At 45.3% G+C, this 13,692-nt stretch overlaps 1 protein-coding gene across 1 annotated transcript in view; it reads left to right on the top strand.

The window, feature by feature from the left end:
- Positions 1-534: 534 nt before the first annotated feature.
- Positions 535-13,692, top strand: part of usp32 (ubiquitin specific peptidase 32) — a 54,222-nt gene continuing 41,064 nt past the window's right edge. Inside the window, exons 1-3 of the mRNA XM_072456149.1 lie at positions 535-708; positions 9,169-9,296; positions 13,422-13,527. Of these exons, the coding sequence (XP_072312250.1) occupies positions 651-708; positions 9,169-9,296; positions 13,422-13,527 (292 nt within the window). The 5' untranslated portion in view covers positions 535-650. The remainder of the gene's footprint in view (positions 709-9,168; positions 9,297-13,421; positions 13,528-13,692) is intronic.

Below are 13,692 nucleotides of genomic sequence, written 5' to 3'. Positions count from 1 at the left end.
AAAATGTCAATCAAAGCCACTTATTGTACACATGTTTCTTTTTTTACAATTCTTTATCTTGATTGCATCTTTCTATTCTCCTGCTGTTCTTCATGAAGGTTGTTTTGTGTTGTTTTTTGACATCGTATTTTTGTTTACATCGATTTTCTTTTTTTTTTACATCGAATTTATTTATTTTTACAGTGAATTTATTTATTTTTTACATTGAATTTCATTTTTTTGACATTGTATTTTTTTTGGCATTGTATTTAAAAAAAATAATAATCGTATTCATACACCATGAATATTTTTACTAGATTCCATGTTTTAAAAAAAAATAATCGTTATAAAAACACAAAATAACCTTCATATTCTTGAACTCTACAAAAGTCTACAGACAAATACATTTCTTTCTCATTTTGTAAATTATGATCTGTGTTTTTATTTACATCCGGGGTCCTGCGATCAGACGAGCCGCCGATCACGTGCCGTGACGTAGCAGGGGGGGGCGTGACCACCAGCCTCCGCCGCCGCTCCGCCGTCAGCGTCAGACCCGCGGAGGCTAGCCCGGAATACCGACACAGACACACCGACAACAGGCTGCTGCTTCCCCCGCTGACGCTCGCACGCTTCCCCGGGGCAGCGCGAGCATGAAGTGAGCCGAGAGCATCATGGGGGCCAAAGAGTCGCGGATCGGGTTCCTGTCGTTTGACGAGGCCGCGAAGAGAGGCAAGTGTCGCGGCTGTTCGTAACGCGCTCCCGCTGCGGCTAAATCCACTTCACGCGCCGCTAGCTTGGGCCGGTGTAGCGCGGAGAAATGCGTCCCCGGTCAGATGGTCCGCTCGCTCCGTTTTGACGACGACAATCTGCATCAAAATCGCACTTTTTAGTCATATTTGTTGACATTTTACGATGTTTTTCTTTCCGTTGTAGCCTCGTGCTGCACTTGTGACGCGTACAATCATTCAGTTTATCTTGTTTATGGCTTGTTGTCTAGAAAAGTGTCTAGTAATGAAAAATATCCCATCACCTCTCGCAATTAGGTCAGACAGAATGACAAATCTTACATTATTCACTTATATTTGTTTATTTACATCCTCTTTTTTAACTTAACGATGCTTAAAACGTCTTAACTCGTTCGTTTTTCACAGCTTTAGCCGCACATTTGCCGTGTTGACTACGGGCCGCGTCTTCGGTCATAACACCTCCGCTGCACATTCTGCCTTTTTAATTGGCCTTGTTTTGCGGCGTACGAAACGCGACAGTCGCACGAGACGCGCACCGCATTTACAACACGCGAATATACGCCTGACACAACCGGGGATTTAACGGAAAGCGCCGCGGTTGACACCAAACGCGGGGGCTGAAGCGTCATTTTCCGCAATCAAAACACGCACGGCAGCGCTTCCCGCGGCAGTGTATCGCGCGTTTATGGCACGTTATATGGCGTTTATCGCGTTAACGGCCTTGACATGACGGTAAACCGAGGCCACGTCCGTAACTACCGGACGTTTTCGCGTGATTCTGCCCAACAAGCTAGCGTCCCAAACTGTTGCGAGTGGCGCTGTGACGTGCTAACGGGGAGCTAGCCTGTCAACGCGACGCACCGCGCAACGAGGCGGAACGTCCCCGTTATGCCGCGGTGTCAAGCGTTAGCATCCGCGTTAGCATCCGCGGCTAACTTGTCAACAGTGAGTGATGTGTTTGCGCGCAGCTGTTAGCCGAAGGCAGCTAACCAGAACTAGCATCGTTCGCGGTTCGATTGCGGTGGTTTGGGGGGTTCAAGCAGAGCCGCCCCGCGTGACAGATGCGTGTAACTGGGAGGCGCGTGTTGTGGGCGCTGTCAGCGGGGAAGACGCGGCTGTCACGCGGCTGTCGCGGGAAACGTAGCTTTGTTTTTGTCACGGCCAAAGTCAACAATCTGTGCGGAGTGTGACAGAGCACGAGCTGGATCTATTTATTTATTATTACATTTAAAAAGAGAAGACTAGCTTGATTTATATGCAATTATTGGCGTTAAAAACATAACAATAAAATATAGACGAATAGCTTGATTTATATGCAATAATTGGTGTTTGAATGAAAAATATATTTTTTTTAAAAGTACTACTAGCTTGATTTTATATGTAGTTATTCGCGTTTAAATGAAAACGATTATAATAATAAAAAATAGACGACTAGCTTTATTTATGTAATGATTATGTAATGATTGGCGTTTAAATAAAATACAAAATACCCAAAAAAATTACAACTAGCGTGATCATATGCAATAATTTGCGTTTAAATAAAAAATATAAAAAATATATATATATATATATAGACGAATAGCTTGATTTATATGCAATAATTGGTGTTTGAATGATAAATAATAATACAAAAAATGGACTACTAGCTTGATTTTATATGTAGTTATTGGCGTTTGAATTAAAAAATATATATTAATAAAAAATAGACGACTAGCTTGATTCATATGCAATAATTGGCGTTTAAAAATAAAAATAATAATAAAAAAATAGAAGACTAGCTTGATTTATATGCAATGATTGGTGTTTAAATGAAAAATAAATAATTTAAAGAAAATACAAGAAAATATGTTGGAACAAGAGCTTATCAGAACACTCAGGGTGTGTCAACATTACATTGGGAAAGAGGTAAATAAAGACATTTAAAGTCCATTATGAAATTACAGTTCGGCTGCACAATTACAGACCAGAGACATGTCAAAAACATGTGTAATATCACAATTATCTTTGGAAATTTCAGTATATTGTCGATAGTTAAAATGATTCAAAACTAACAGTACATTAAATGGAGAGATAAATGTTTAATTTAAGTCAAGTTTTTGCACTTTTGTGGTTCATTTGATGGTCCAGTCATGTTTTGAAGTGAATATACAACACATTTAAACACATTTTGATGCATTGTTGACGTTTTTGGCAATATTTCCCACCAGGACCACCACCTCGTTAAAACACAATTAATTAGTTTGTTTAGATGTGTTTTTGTTCGTATAAAAGTTTAGTGGACAAACAGGAGCGTACGATGCCTTCCACTCCACCTGAGAGGTGGGGTTTTCTGAGATCTGACTCGTAAATTCACTCTGGAACATTCTCACGTCGCTGAATTCCCTCTTTGGACATTTAAAGACCCAGAGTTGATCCGAGTTATGCTGTCACGGCCGCGCCCTTCGTTCAGACACAATTGAACACCCGACAGGTCAAACATTGATGGTTCTTGTACTGTTTTATCTTTGCTTTCTCCTTCTGTCTGTGAACCTGTTCCTGCTGTTGAGCCTCTGCAGTTTTAATGTTCTCTGATGCTAATGTTGCTAACGTCAGCTAAAGCAATAATTCACTCAGTCGATGCTTTATAAACTACAAATGTAATAAAGCTGTCCGGGCTGATGAATGACCTCAGTTGGCTCTGTATTTTGTCTGATTTGGTGCACTTTTTTGAGTTTGTGTTACTTGTTTTGAGTCGTTAATGTTCTTAAACTGTAATCCACTGCGATTTGACACTAGGACACACAAACCTCTGAGAAAACGTCTCTCAAAGCTCCGAGTCCCGACCTCTGAGGACAAACGGGACGCAGCATAAACCTCGTACTAAACTTGGACTAGACCTGGACTAAAACATATACTGCCTATTTTATCAGCATTTATTCAGAAAGGATTTACTGTAGCACTTAAAAACAGTTTTTATACTTTTACGACCTGGTTTTGACTCTGTTTCGACCTGTTTTTTTTACCCTGGTTTGACTCTGTTTGCACCTGGTTTTGACCCTATTTCAACCTGGTTTTGACCTGGTTTTGACCTGGTTTTGACCTGGTTTTGGCTCTGTTTCCACCTGGTTTTGTTTTTACCTGGTTTTAACTCTGCTTGCACCCGGTTTTGACTCTATTTCAACCTGGTTTTGACTCTATTTCCACCTGGTTTTGTTTTTACCTGGTTTTGACTCTGTTTCCACCCGGGTTTGACTCTGTTTCGACATTTCTTTCTAGCCGCTCATTATTTTCCTTTTGCGTTGTGTGAATGAGAATTAAGCGTGTAGTTCTAGTGTGGACTTGATTTGGCAGATGTTTGTTTGTTTGTTTGTTTGTTGTGTACATGTATTTATAAAATACAGTTTGTTGTTGAAATGACCCTTTGACCGGGTGTTTCGTGTCATTTCTAAGCGTTCCCTGAGTCGGTGGACGGTTAGTCGTTCGTGTGGAGTCGCGTGTTTGACTGGCTAAAGCGACACTAGGATGTTTACAGCGGCCTTCAGCCTTTACACCGGCTCTCACATCGATTACTCTGACCTGTGCTATGTCCAGGAGAGAACTGTAAAGGAAGATGGCAGGACGGAAACGACAAGAGGAAATGAAAGTTGAGAGTGACGGGGTCTTTAGGAGGCTCAGTCCATCAATCACCTGCTCGTGTTTTAGTCCTGATCATTTCACTTAAAAGGATTTAAGCAGGACAAAAGCAGGACAAAAGCAGGACAAAAGCAGGACAAAAGCAGGACAAAAGCAGGACAAAAGCAGGACAAAAGCAGGACAAAAGCAGGACAAAAGCAGGACAAAAGCAGGACAAAAGCAGGACAAACGGGCCGGAACGGGCCGGGACGGGACGGGCCGGAACGGGCCGGGACGGGATGGGCCGGGACGGGCCGAACGGGATGGGCCGGAGTAGGCCGGAGTAGGCCGGGACGGGACAGGCCGAACGGGATGGGCCGGGACGGGCCGAACGGGTCGGGCCGGGACGGGACGGGCCGAACGGGACGGGCCGGGACGGGCCGAACGGGACGGACGGGACGGGCCGGACGGGACGGGCCGGACGGGACGGGCCGGACGGGACGGGCCGGACGGGATGGGCCGGACGGGCCGAACGGGATGGGCCGAACGGGACGGGCCGTGACGAACGGGCCGGGCCGAACCGAACGGGCCGAACGGGACGGGCCGAACGGGACGCCTCAAAGACACGATTTATAGAGACACCGGGCAGACAATATTTGCATTTTTTTTGCTGATATTTCCCGTGGTTTTGGCCGACCTGGCGCCTATAGAACACATACAGCTTTATTTGAACACTTCAGTGCAAAGAGAACACTGCTCTCTTTAAACAGCTGTGTTTAAATGACAGAATTACTGCAAAATAATCAGCATTTGCCCCACATATGAGTCCACAAATATCAACAGAGCTTTTCAGCACAAAGTTTCTCTGGATTCTGAACAATCGATGTTGACTCTGTTTCGACCCTGTTTCGGCCCTGTTTCGGCCCTGTTTCGGCCCTGTTTCGGCCCTGTTTCGGCCCTGTTTCGACCCATTTCCGACCCTGTTCCGACCCTGTTCCGACCCTGTTCCGACCCTGTTCCGACCTTGTTTCGACCCCGTTCCGACCCCGTTTTGACCCCGTTTCGGCCTTGTTTCGACCCCGTTTCGACCCCGTTTCGGCCTTGTTTCGACCCCGTTTCGACCCCGTTTCGGCCTTGTTTCGACCACGTTTCGACCCCGTTTCGGCCTCGTTTTGACCACGTTTCGACCCCGTTTCGGCCTTGTTTCGACCACGTTTCGACCCCGTTTCGGCCTTGTTTCGACCCCGTTTCGACCACGTTTCGACCCGGTTTTGACCCGGTTTTCCTGTTTTCCTCTGTATCGTCATGAAGGGAAACTGAAGTTGGCAGAGTTGATAGTTTTAGTTCTGCTGAACATGGATCGACCTTAAAGCCAAAAACAGGAAGCTGCACGGTCCTTTACCTCGTCTGAACACGCTTCTGTTCACTTCTGTTTCCAGTTTAATTATTATCTGTGACTTTAAAACAGAAACAAATGTGGACAAAAAGATGAGTTGAAACAGTATTAAAGGTACACTTGCTCTTTTTATATTGAAATGACAGTACTATTGTAAACATAAACATCTTTAGTGTTTTAAGACAATTGTAGTGTTGTTTAATCAAAACTAAAATAGTAAATGTTAAAGCTCTTTTTTTTCCAATTTTTTAGTCAACCAATTTTTCAATGTTACACTTACTTTGGACAGTATATTATTCACAATCGGGATAAAATGAAGTTCTTTAGAAATTATTTATTTATTTAAGAAAGCGCTTTGATACATGAAATGCGTACCGTGAGAAACTGTTAGCTTAGCGACCGCCGCCGTGCGCACTGACCGCTGCCGTGCGCACTGACCGCTGCCGTGCGCACTGACCGCCGCCGTGCGCACTGACCGCCGCCGTGCGCACTGACCGCTGCCGTGCGCACTGACCGCTTCAGCTCTGTCATCTCTCACTCGTACACGTCTCTGGACTCATAGATTTGCATGTCCTCCTTGTGTTTACTCGTCTCTGGACAGAGCAGTGTTTGCTTTAGCCACTTTGCATCAGCTGCTGCCACTGCTATTTTTAGATTATGTCGGAAAGTATTTAAACGCCCGATTTTAATACGATTTAAATGAGTTATTCACTGTTTTTAAAGAATATGTAAACTTAAAGAGCGATGATGTCATTTCATATCCATGTGCGTTTCATATTCAGGCCTGATCTGCATGAATACAACTTTTGCTCTTAAACTGTGACGCAGTGACACGCCCCGACACCACACGGTTCTTCTGTCAAACACTCGCGGCTTTATCTAAACCGCTGCTTTCACTTGCATTTTGTCCGAGCGTAAAGTGCCAGGAAGAGTGAATATTGATCTGAACATCACTCAGTCTGGTTTAACTGGTCTGAGGACGCCAAACACAGAGCCGATCAGGAAGCTGGGGGACGAGGAGGCACGAGGGGGCCGAGGGGCACGAGGGGGCGTGCACTGTGCTTTAGATTACAGCTTTACAGATTTACAGATCCTCTTTACCAGGATCGGGACCAAACCGGGACCAAACCGGGACCAAACCAGGGCCAAACCAGGACTAAAAGAAGACCAGGACCACTCCACAGTAGTAAATCCTAATAAAGACGAGCTGGATTGCCAGGCTTTAGTGGACGTTATCAAGTTTAAATCTTATTGTCTCTTTGGCTCTGGTTTTACGCAGCAGCAGATGCTCCCTTTTTTCTTGCGCTTTTTTCCTGATCAAGGTTTATTTCCTGATTTATTCCCAGTTTAGTTCCAAGAAGAAGCCTTGAATTCAGTGAGTGTACACGAGCAGTGAAATGTAATTATATTTACAGTGCATTTGCAATCTTTTAAGTCCTCACACGTGAACTAAAACACACGGCGTTAGCTTAGCTCCTCCTGATGCTAACATGAGACGGTTTAGATGCTTTTTAAATTATATAAAAATACTTAACACACATTTCGTTGTCTGTACGTGCACATCAACTTCTTGTGTTAAATGCTACTTTACCATATCGTAGAACGTATAATCTGGAAATACAATCATTTACTTTTGTCTGATGCATCAATCCTGAAAAACACAATAAAACTATCTCTGGTTTGACTATATTTGTAATTCAGGAGATGCTCTTGCTTCTGGCTGCGTCCTCGCTGTACGTGTGATAATGCTCAGTGTGTTAAGAACGGCTCCGGCGCCTCGGGCCTTTACAAACGTCCTGTTGGTGACGAGTCCCGCCTTGTGCGAGTCACAGTTCCACCATTATGTCCTGAGTGTGAGCGGAACGAGCTGCGCCACGTTCAGACCGGCCATGAAAACAGACTTGTGTTTAGTGAGTGATGAGCGCTCCTGAGAGATGCTAAACGACCCTTTTGATTGGGTTAAATATCACATAAAGTATGAAGAATAGAGGGGAAAGTGGGCGGGGCAGAGTCAGTAGATGATGGACGGGCCTCCTCATATGTGTATGTCCCTCCTTTTATTGAGAGCGAATCACAGTTTTCAGACTGATCCAACCTCAGTGACACAATCAATGTCGTCCTAAAGTGCAGTCCTGGTCCGGCCGTGTAAATAATTAACGCTTTAGTTTGCGTCTGTCGCTCTGACTCTCATCGACGCCTGATCACGGCGTTTACTCTCGACCTGCCGAAGTGCCGTCTCCAAGTGGATCAGGTTTAAATCGACGATGGAAGCAGAGCCCAAGAGACCCGCCCGCCGGGGGGGACCCCAAGAGACCCGCCCGCCGGGGGGGACCCCAAGAGAGGGGGACCCCAAGAGACCCGCCCGCCGGGGGGAACCCCAAGAGAGGGGGACCCCAAGAGACCCGCCCGCCGGGGGAAGCCCAAGAGAGGGGGACCCCAAGAGACCCGCCCGCCGGGGGGACCCCAAGAGACCCGCCCGCCGGGGGGGACCCCAAGAAACCCGCCCAAGAGACCGAGACCCGCCCGCCGGGGGAGCCCAAGAGAGCTGGCGATACTATACATGTGCAGACAGATTTCTATTAATTCTTAACACATTTGGCGTCAAATGAATATCTTTTATTATAATTTGTATTGTATGTATTTTAATAACTTCTTTCGGTCAATAGCTCAGAAGTATCACATTTACATATTGTCGTGTGTTGGTTTTGGGCCGTTGTTGCTGTTGTTGTTGCTGTTGTTGTTGTTGCTGTTGTTGTTGCTGTTGTTGTTGTTGCTGTTGTTGTTGCTGTTGCTGTTGCTGTTGTTGTTGGTGTGGTTGTTGGTGTGGTTGAATGAGTTGTTGTTGACCCGCTGCTCTTCCTTCATCTGTTTGTATTGATTTGTGGTTTGGAAGTGTCTCCAGTGTTTCTCCTGCAGCTTCTGCTTTTATTGTAAATATGAAGTAAATATGAAGACAATGTCCTGAATGAAGGTCACGTCTCCACCTACACGTGGTCCATGACACTATGGGCCGCAATTCACCAGTTGACAAGACAAATGACTAATTCTACTGAACATTTAGACTTTTAAAATGCATTTTAACCAAATAAAGGTTGAAATATTGTGACCGAAGAATATTTTAGAATATAGTGCAGAGGTCAGGGTTACAAGAGCGTTTCTGTCTTCTAAATGTGTTCTACATGTGTTCTACATGTGTTCTAAATGTGTTCTAAACCTTTTCTTAATGTGTTCAAGCCGCGTTCTAAGCGTTCTAAGCGTGTATATGTCTGTGTTCTAGCCGTGTTCTTAAGCGTGTTCTAAGCGTGTACGTGTCTGTGTTCTAAGCGTGTTCTAGCCGTGTTCTTAAGCGTGTTCTAAGCGTGTACGTGTCTGTTCTAAGCGTGTTCTAGCTGTGTTCTAAGCGTGTTGTGTCTGTGTTCTTAAGCGTGTTCTAAGCGTGTTGTGTCTGTGTTGCAGTGACGGACGTGGAGCTGAAGCGTCTGAAAGACGCCTTCAAACGCACCAGTGGCGTGTCGTGCTACATGAGCCAGCAGAGCTTCTACAGGGAAGTGCTGGGAGACGCCGTGCCGCCCAAAGTCGCCGAGGTGAGTGAGGGTTACCGCGGCGACCGGCTCCGACTCGCGCATCTGAGGAGGCAAACAAAGAGGGCGGGGACTCAGTTCAATTCTGAAGTGTGTTAGAAATAATTCAGCAAGCTCCAAATATTAAAAAAACAGATTAATATTAAAGAAACTACTATTATCTGCAGTGAAAAATGTCACAGATAAACAAATGGATGATAAAAATCCTTGTAATTGAGTTCAAATGTAAAGACTGTGACACCAACGAGAACATACATAAACTGATACATCTGATGTGGAGATTATTCTGTATTTAAATACTCGTCATTATTCAGGTCACAATATAAGTTTAGGAACAAAAAAATGACAATCGTGACCATTTTGAGAGCTAAATGTCATAGATTTCATAGAGTTCATAAATCTTGGGGCAGACTAGAGGAACTGTCATCCTTTAGACACCATTTATGTGCTTAATAACAGTTAATAACAGTAAATAATGTAAGTATTGCAGTATCAACTCTTGACACTTTGCTCCGTCACGTTCTCCTCTAAACCCTCTCCATTTCTCCGCCATCTTCCCTCCGTCCTCTTCCCCCCTCCTCCCGTCGCCATGGCAGCCGCTCCCGTCACGTCTGTGTAACCCTCTGCCAAACGCCAAGACCCCAGACGTCCCACGATCACGAGAACGTTTTCACCGTCTGTTACTAGGACGACCTCGTGACGCTCAAAGACATTTGTTTTTCAAATGAGACTCTCGAGCAAGACGTCTTTCCCTGTCCTTTTGACTGAGACACATTTGTTTATGCCGGAATCCCCGTCCTATTTGCAGGAGCCTTACATAACGCAGCGAGAGAGACTTTCAGGTCGAGGTGCGTGCCATTCGGTCTCCACGGTTACACGCACGGAATCTCCCATCGTGAACCAGAGAAACAACGGGGCCGCCCTCGTCCCGGTTTCCAGCGGGTCAACGTCGGGTCAAACGGGCGCGAGCGAGGGGCCAAGAGCGGTTCAGGGGTGTCGGGCTTGTGTATTTGTAGAGATCAGGTGGTACACAAAGGAAAAAGACCCCAAAATGACCCCTGTTGGTAATCGTGACCCCCAGACATTAAAATGAGGCTGCTCCCAAAGTAATCATGTATTCTCTTGTCTAGTGTTTATTTTATTTTGAAGCAGACTTTTAGATTTGAAAACACCCTGTCCAAATCATTTTGTCCAGGGGCCGACCGGGCGAAAAAACGTGGAGCTTCGGCATCCTCCGGACCACGGCTCGGCAGCCAATCAGAGCCAAGCACACAGATTTCGTCAACCAATCAGCGTGCAGCATGCAAATTTTCGCTTGTAAACTGTCATGGAGGACTATTGTCAAACGCTTCCCGGCCCGATTTATTCATAATATTCCCTTTTTTTCTAAGATTTATTCATAAAATGGCCCCGTCCCTGCACTCGAAAATTTTACCTGCGGGTAAAGTCTCTCCACGTCGCCTTTAGACACGCGCGCGGGTAAAGTCTCTCCACGTCGCCTTTAGACGCGCGCGGGTAAAGTCTCTCCACGTCGCCTTTAGACACGCGCGCGGGTAAAGTCTCTCCACGTCGCCTTTAGACGCGCGCGGGTAAAGTCTCTCCACGTCGGCTTTAGACACGCGCGCGGGTAAAGTCTCTCCACGTCCGCTTTAGTCACGCGCGCGGGTAAAGTCTCTCCACGTCGGCTTTAGACACGCGCGCGGGTAAAGTCTCTCCACGTCCGCTTTAGTCACGCGCGCGGGTAAAGTCTCTCCACGTCGCCTTTAGATGCGCGCGGGTAAAGTCTCTCCACGTCGGCTTTAGACACGCGCGCGGGTAAAGTCTCTCCACGTCGGCTTTAAACACGCGCGCGGGTAAAGTCTCTCCACGTCCGCTTTAGTCACGCGCGCGGGTAAAGTCTCTTCACGTCGGCTTTAGACACGCGCGCGGGTAAAGTCTCTCCACGTCCGCTTTAGTCACGCGCGCGGGTAAAGTCTCTCCACGTCCGCTTTAGTCACGCGCGCGGGTAAAGTCTCTCCACGTCGGCTTTAGACACGCGCGCGGGTAAAGTCTCTCCACGTCCGCTTTAGTCACGGTTCCTTTGACAGTGTTTTTAGATAAAAAGCTGCTGATGTTCGTCCATTTCTCCCCAGGATTTAATGATATTGTGCATTATTACAAGCCTCGAAATTACGGGTTGGACACGGTCAATGACCGACGCAAAAATCAAGGCTCCGGACACGCTGACCGACGCAATTTTTTTGCGGTAATATATTTTTAATAGGCAAAAACAGCGCGGTGAACATACCCAAAGCCATTCCTATGCACAAAGTGGGCGCGCTACACTACAGACGACGATTATTGTTGTAGTTGTTACAGTGGCGGAAGCAGTGTAGCACATGTGCACGCTGAGAAACACCACGCTGCTGCTGTAAAACACAAAAAAACACCAGCGGCTGCAGGACACTCAAGAGATCGCTGTCAAGAAATGGATTGATGATGATCTCTCTAAGTTTTGTGCTGTGACTTGCTAGAGCAGTGCTTTTCAAGAGTGGGGCAACACTTCGGGGGCGTTTGACGCTCGGACGCTCCACCAGAGCGACCCAGAGAGAGAGAAGAGGAGACAGGTAGTTCCAGAGCGTAATCTTACCTGTAAATGCTTTTTTATTCTTCACAAATCTGTTTGTTGTTGGCATGAGCCAAAGGAAAGTTTCAAGCCCCTCCCCCGAGCGTTACCATGGAGATCATCTCACTAATAAATTATATAATGCTTAAAAGAGCTACAATGAGGGGCCAATAAGCATTACCATTTTATTTTTAAATGAATACGCTGTATTAAAGAGTGGGGAAGTTAATTGTTTAAAAAAATATACAATATAAATGTTTTTTTACTTTTTTCTGATAATTGTGCATAATTGTAAAATCGTGATATTTCTCCATGATAATTGTGACTAAAATGAACATTGTGACATCCCTAATAACGAAACAGACAAAAGTCAACCAAAAGCTAATAAGAGGAGTAAATATGAGGAAGTGTTTGTAGCACTTGTCTTCAGTGTGACTGAGACTGTGAGACGAGGACAGACCACCGTGTGAGACGAGGACAGACCACCGTGTGAGACGAGGACAGACCACCGTGTGAGACGAGGACAGACCACCGTGTGAGACGAGGACAGACCACCGTGTGAGACGAGGACAGACCACCGTGTGAGACGAGGACAGACCACCGTGTCCACTGTGTCTTTAATGTCGCAGCGACAGCTTGAAGCCACATAACACATCAATAAAACACTTGTGACTGATTCAGAATTAGCTATGACAGGTAATGATTGGTCCCTGTCATGTTGACAGGGAGGTAAAGATAATGATTTCAAGGCTTGTTATTATAAGACTTTATGCTCTCAGTGCTAATGATAATAACGGCTTTATACAGACGCTTTGCAAACACAGAGGAGCCACAGGTCATGTGGTCATGTGTGCGGAGCATGTGACCTGCTGGGAACGCCACATTTGTTCAACAGAAATAAACACATTGAAGCTCCGGCAGTTTGTACTTTCACCGGGACAAAGAAATAGAGATTCTAATCAAGGCGTGTTCATGTACATTTTATGATCTGCTTTTCCTGCCGTGAATGTGAACGACTGTTTCACCAAATGTTCAGGTCGACTGTTTCTGGGGTTTTGAGCCAATACGACGTCTGGATGTAATAAAAAGAACAGAATGTCATTTTGAGTCACATTTTTGTAGATTTGAATCACATCTTTGTCTATTTGAGTTACATTTTTGTCTATTTTACTCACTTTTTTGTAAATTTGTCACATTTTTGTCTATTTTAATATATATATATATATATATATATATATATATATATATATATACACATATATAATTATATGGGATGTAAAATAATCTGTTGCATGATTGTGTAAACATAGAGCCTTTATTTTTATCCTAATGGCTTTTCTATTCTCATTTTACTCACTAGTCTGTTAAAAAATAAGCAAAATTACGACACAGTATTGTTCTGTATTGTTCCCAGACGACGTGGACGCTCATGAAGCCAAATCTGAACATTATATTGGCCTGAAATCGAGCCAAATCCCACAGAATTCAGATCAACCAAAGGTGACAGTGTTTCTGTTCTGCAGGTGATCTACTCGTCGTTTGGAGGAACGTCCAAAGGGCTTCACTTCAACAATTTAATCGTGGGTTTGGTTCTTCTGACGCGCGGTCGAGATGAAGAGAAAGCAAAGTGTAAGTGGAATATATTTAAAGGCCGCGTTACGTCACGTCCTCTAGCGCAAACATTGGACCTCGGTCCATAGGAGAGCAGGGCGTGTCCTCTGAACGCAGTGCGAGTGTGAATATGAAGCACCTTGACCCGTCTGAAGGTTTACGTCAGCTAATGCTGGACAAAAG

Source organism: Eucyclogobius newberryi, unplaced genomic scaffold (assembly GCF_026437365.1).
Source record: "Eucyclogobius newberryi isolate DKJ021-1_F unplaced genomic scaffold, fEucNew1.0.hap1 SCAF_10, whole genome shotgun sequence".
NCBI classification, from domain to species: Eukaryota; Metazoa; Chordata; class Actinopteri; order Gobiiformes; family Gobiidae; genus Eucyclogobius; species Eucyclogobius newberryi.
The sequence above is the reverse complement of the archived record's forward strand: the minus strand, read 5'-3'. Positions and strand labels throughout refer to the sequence as shown.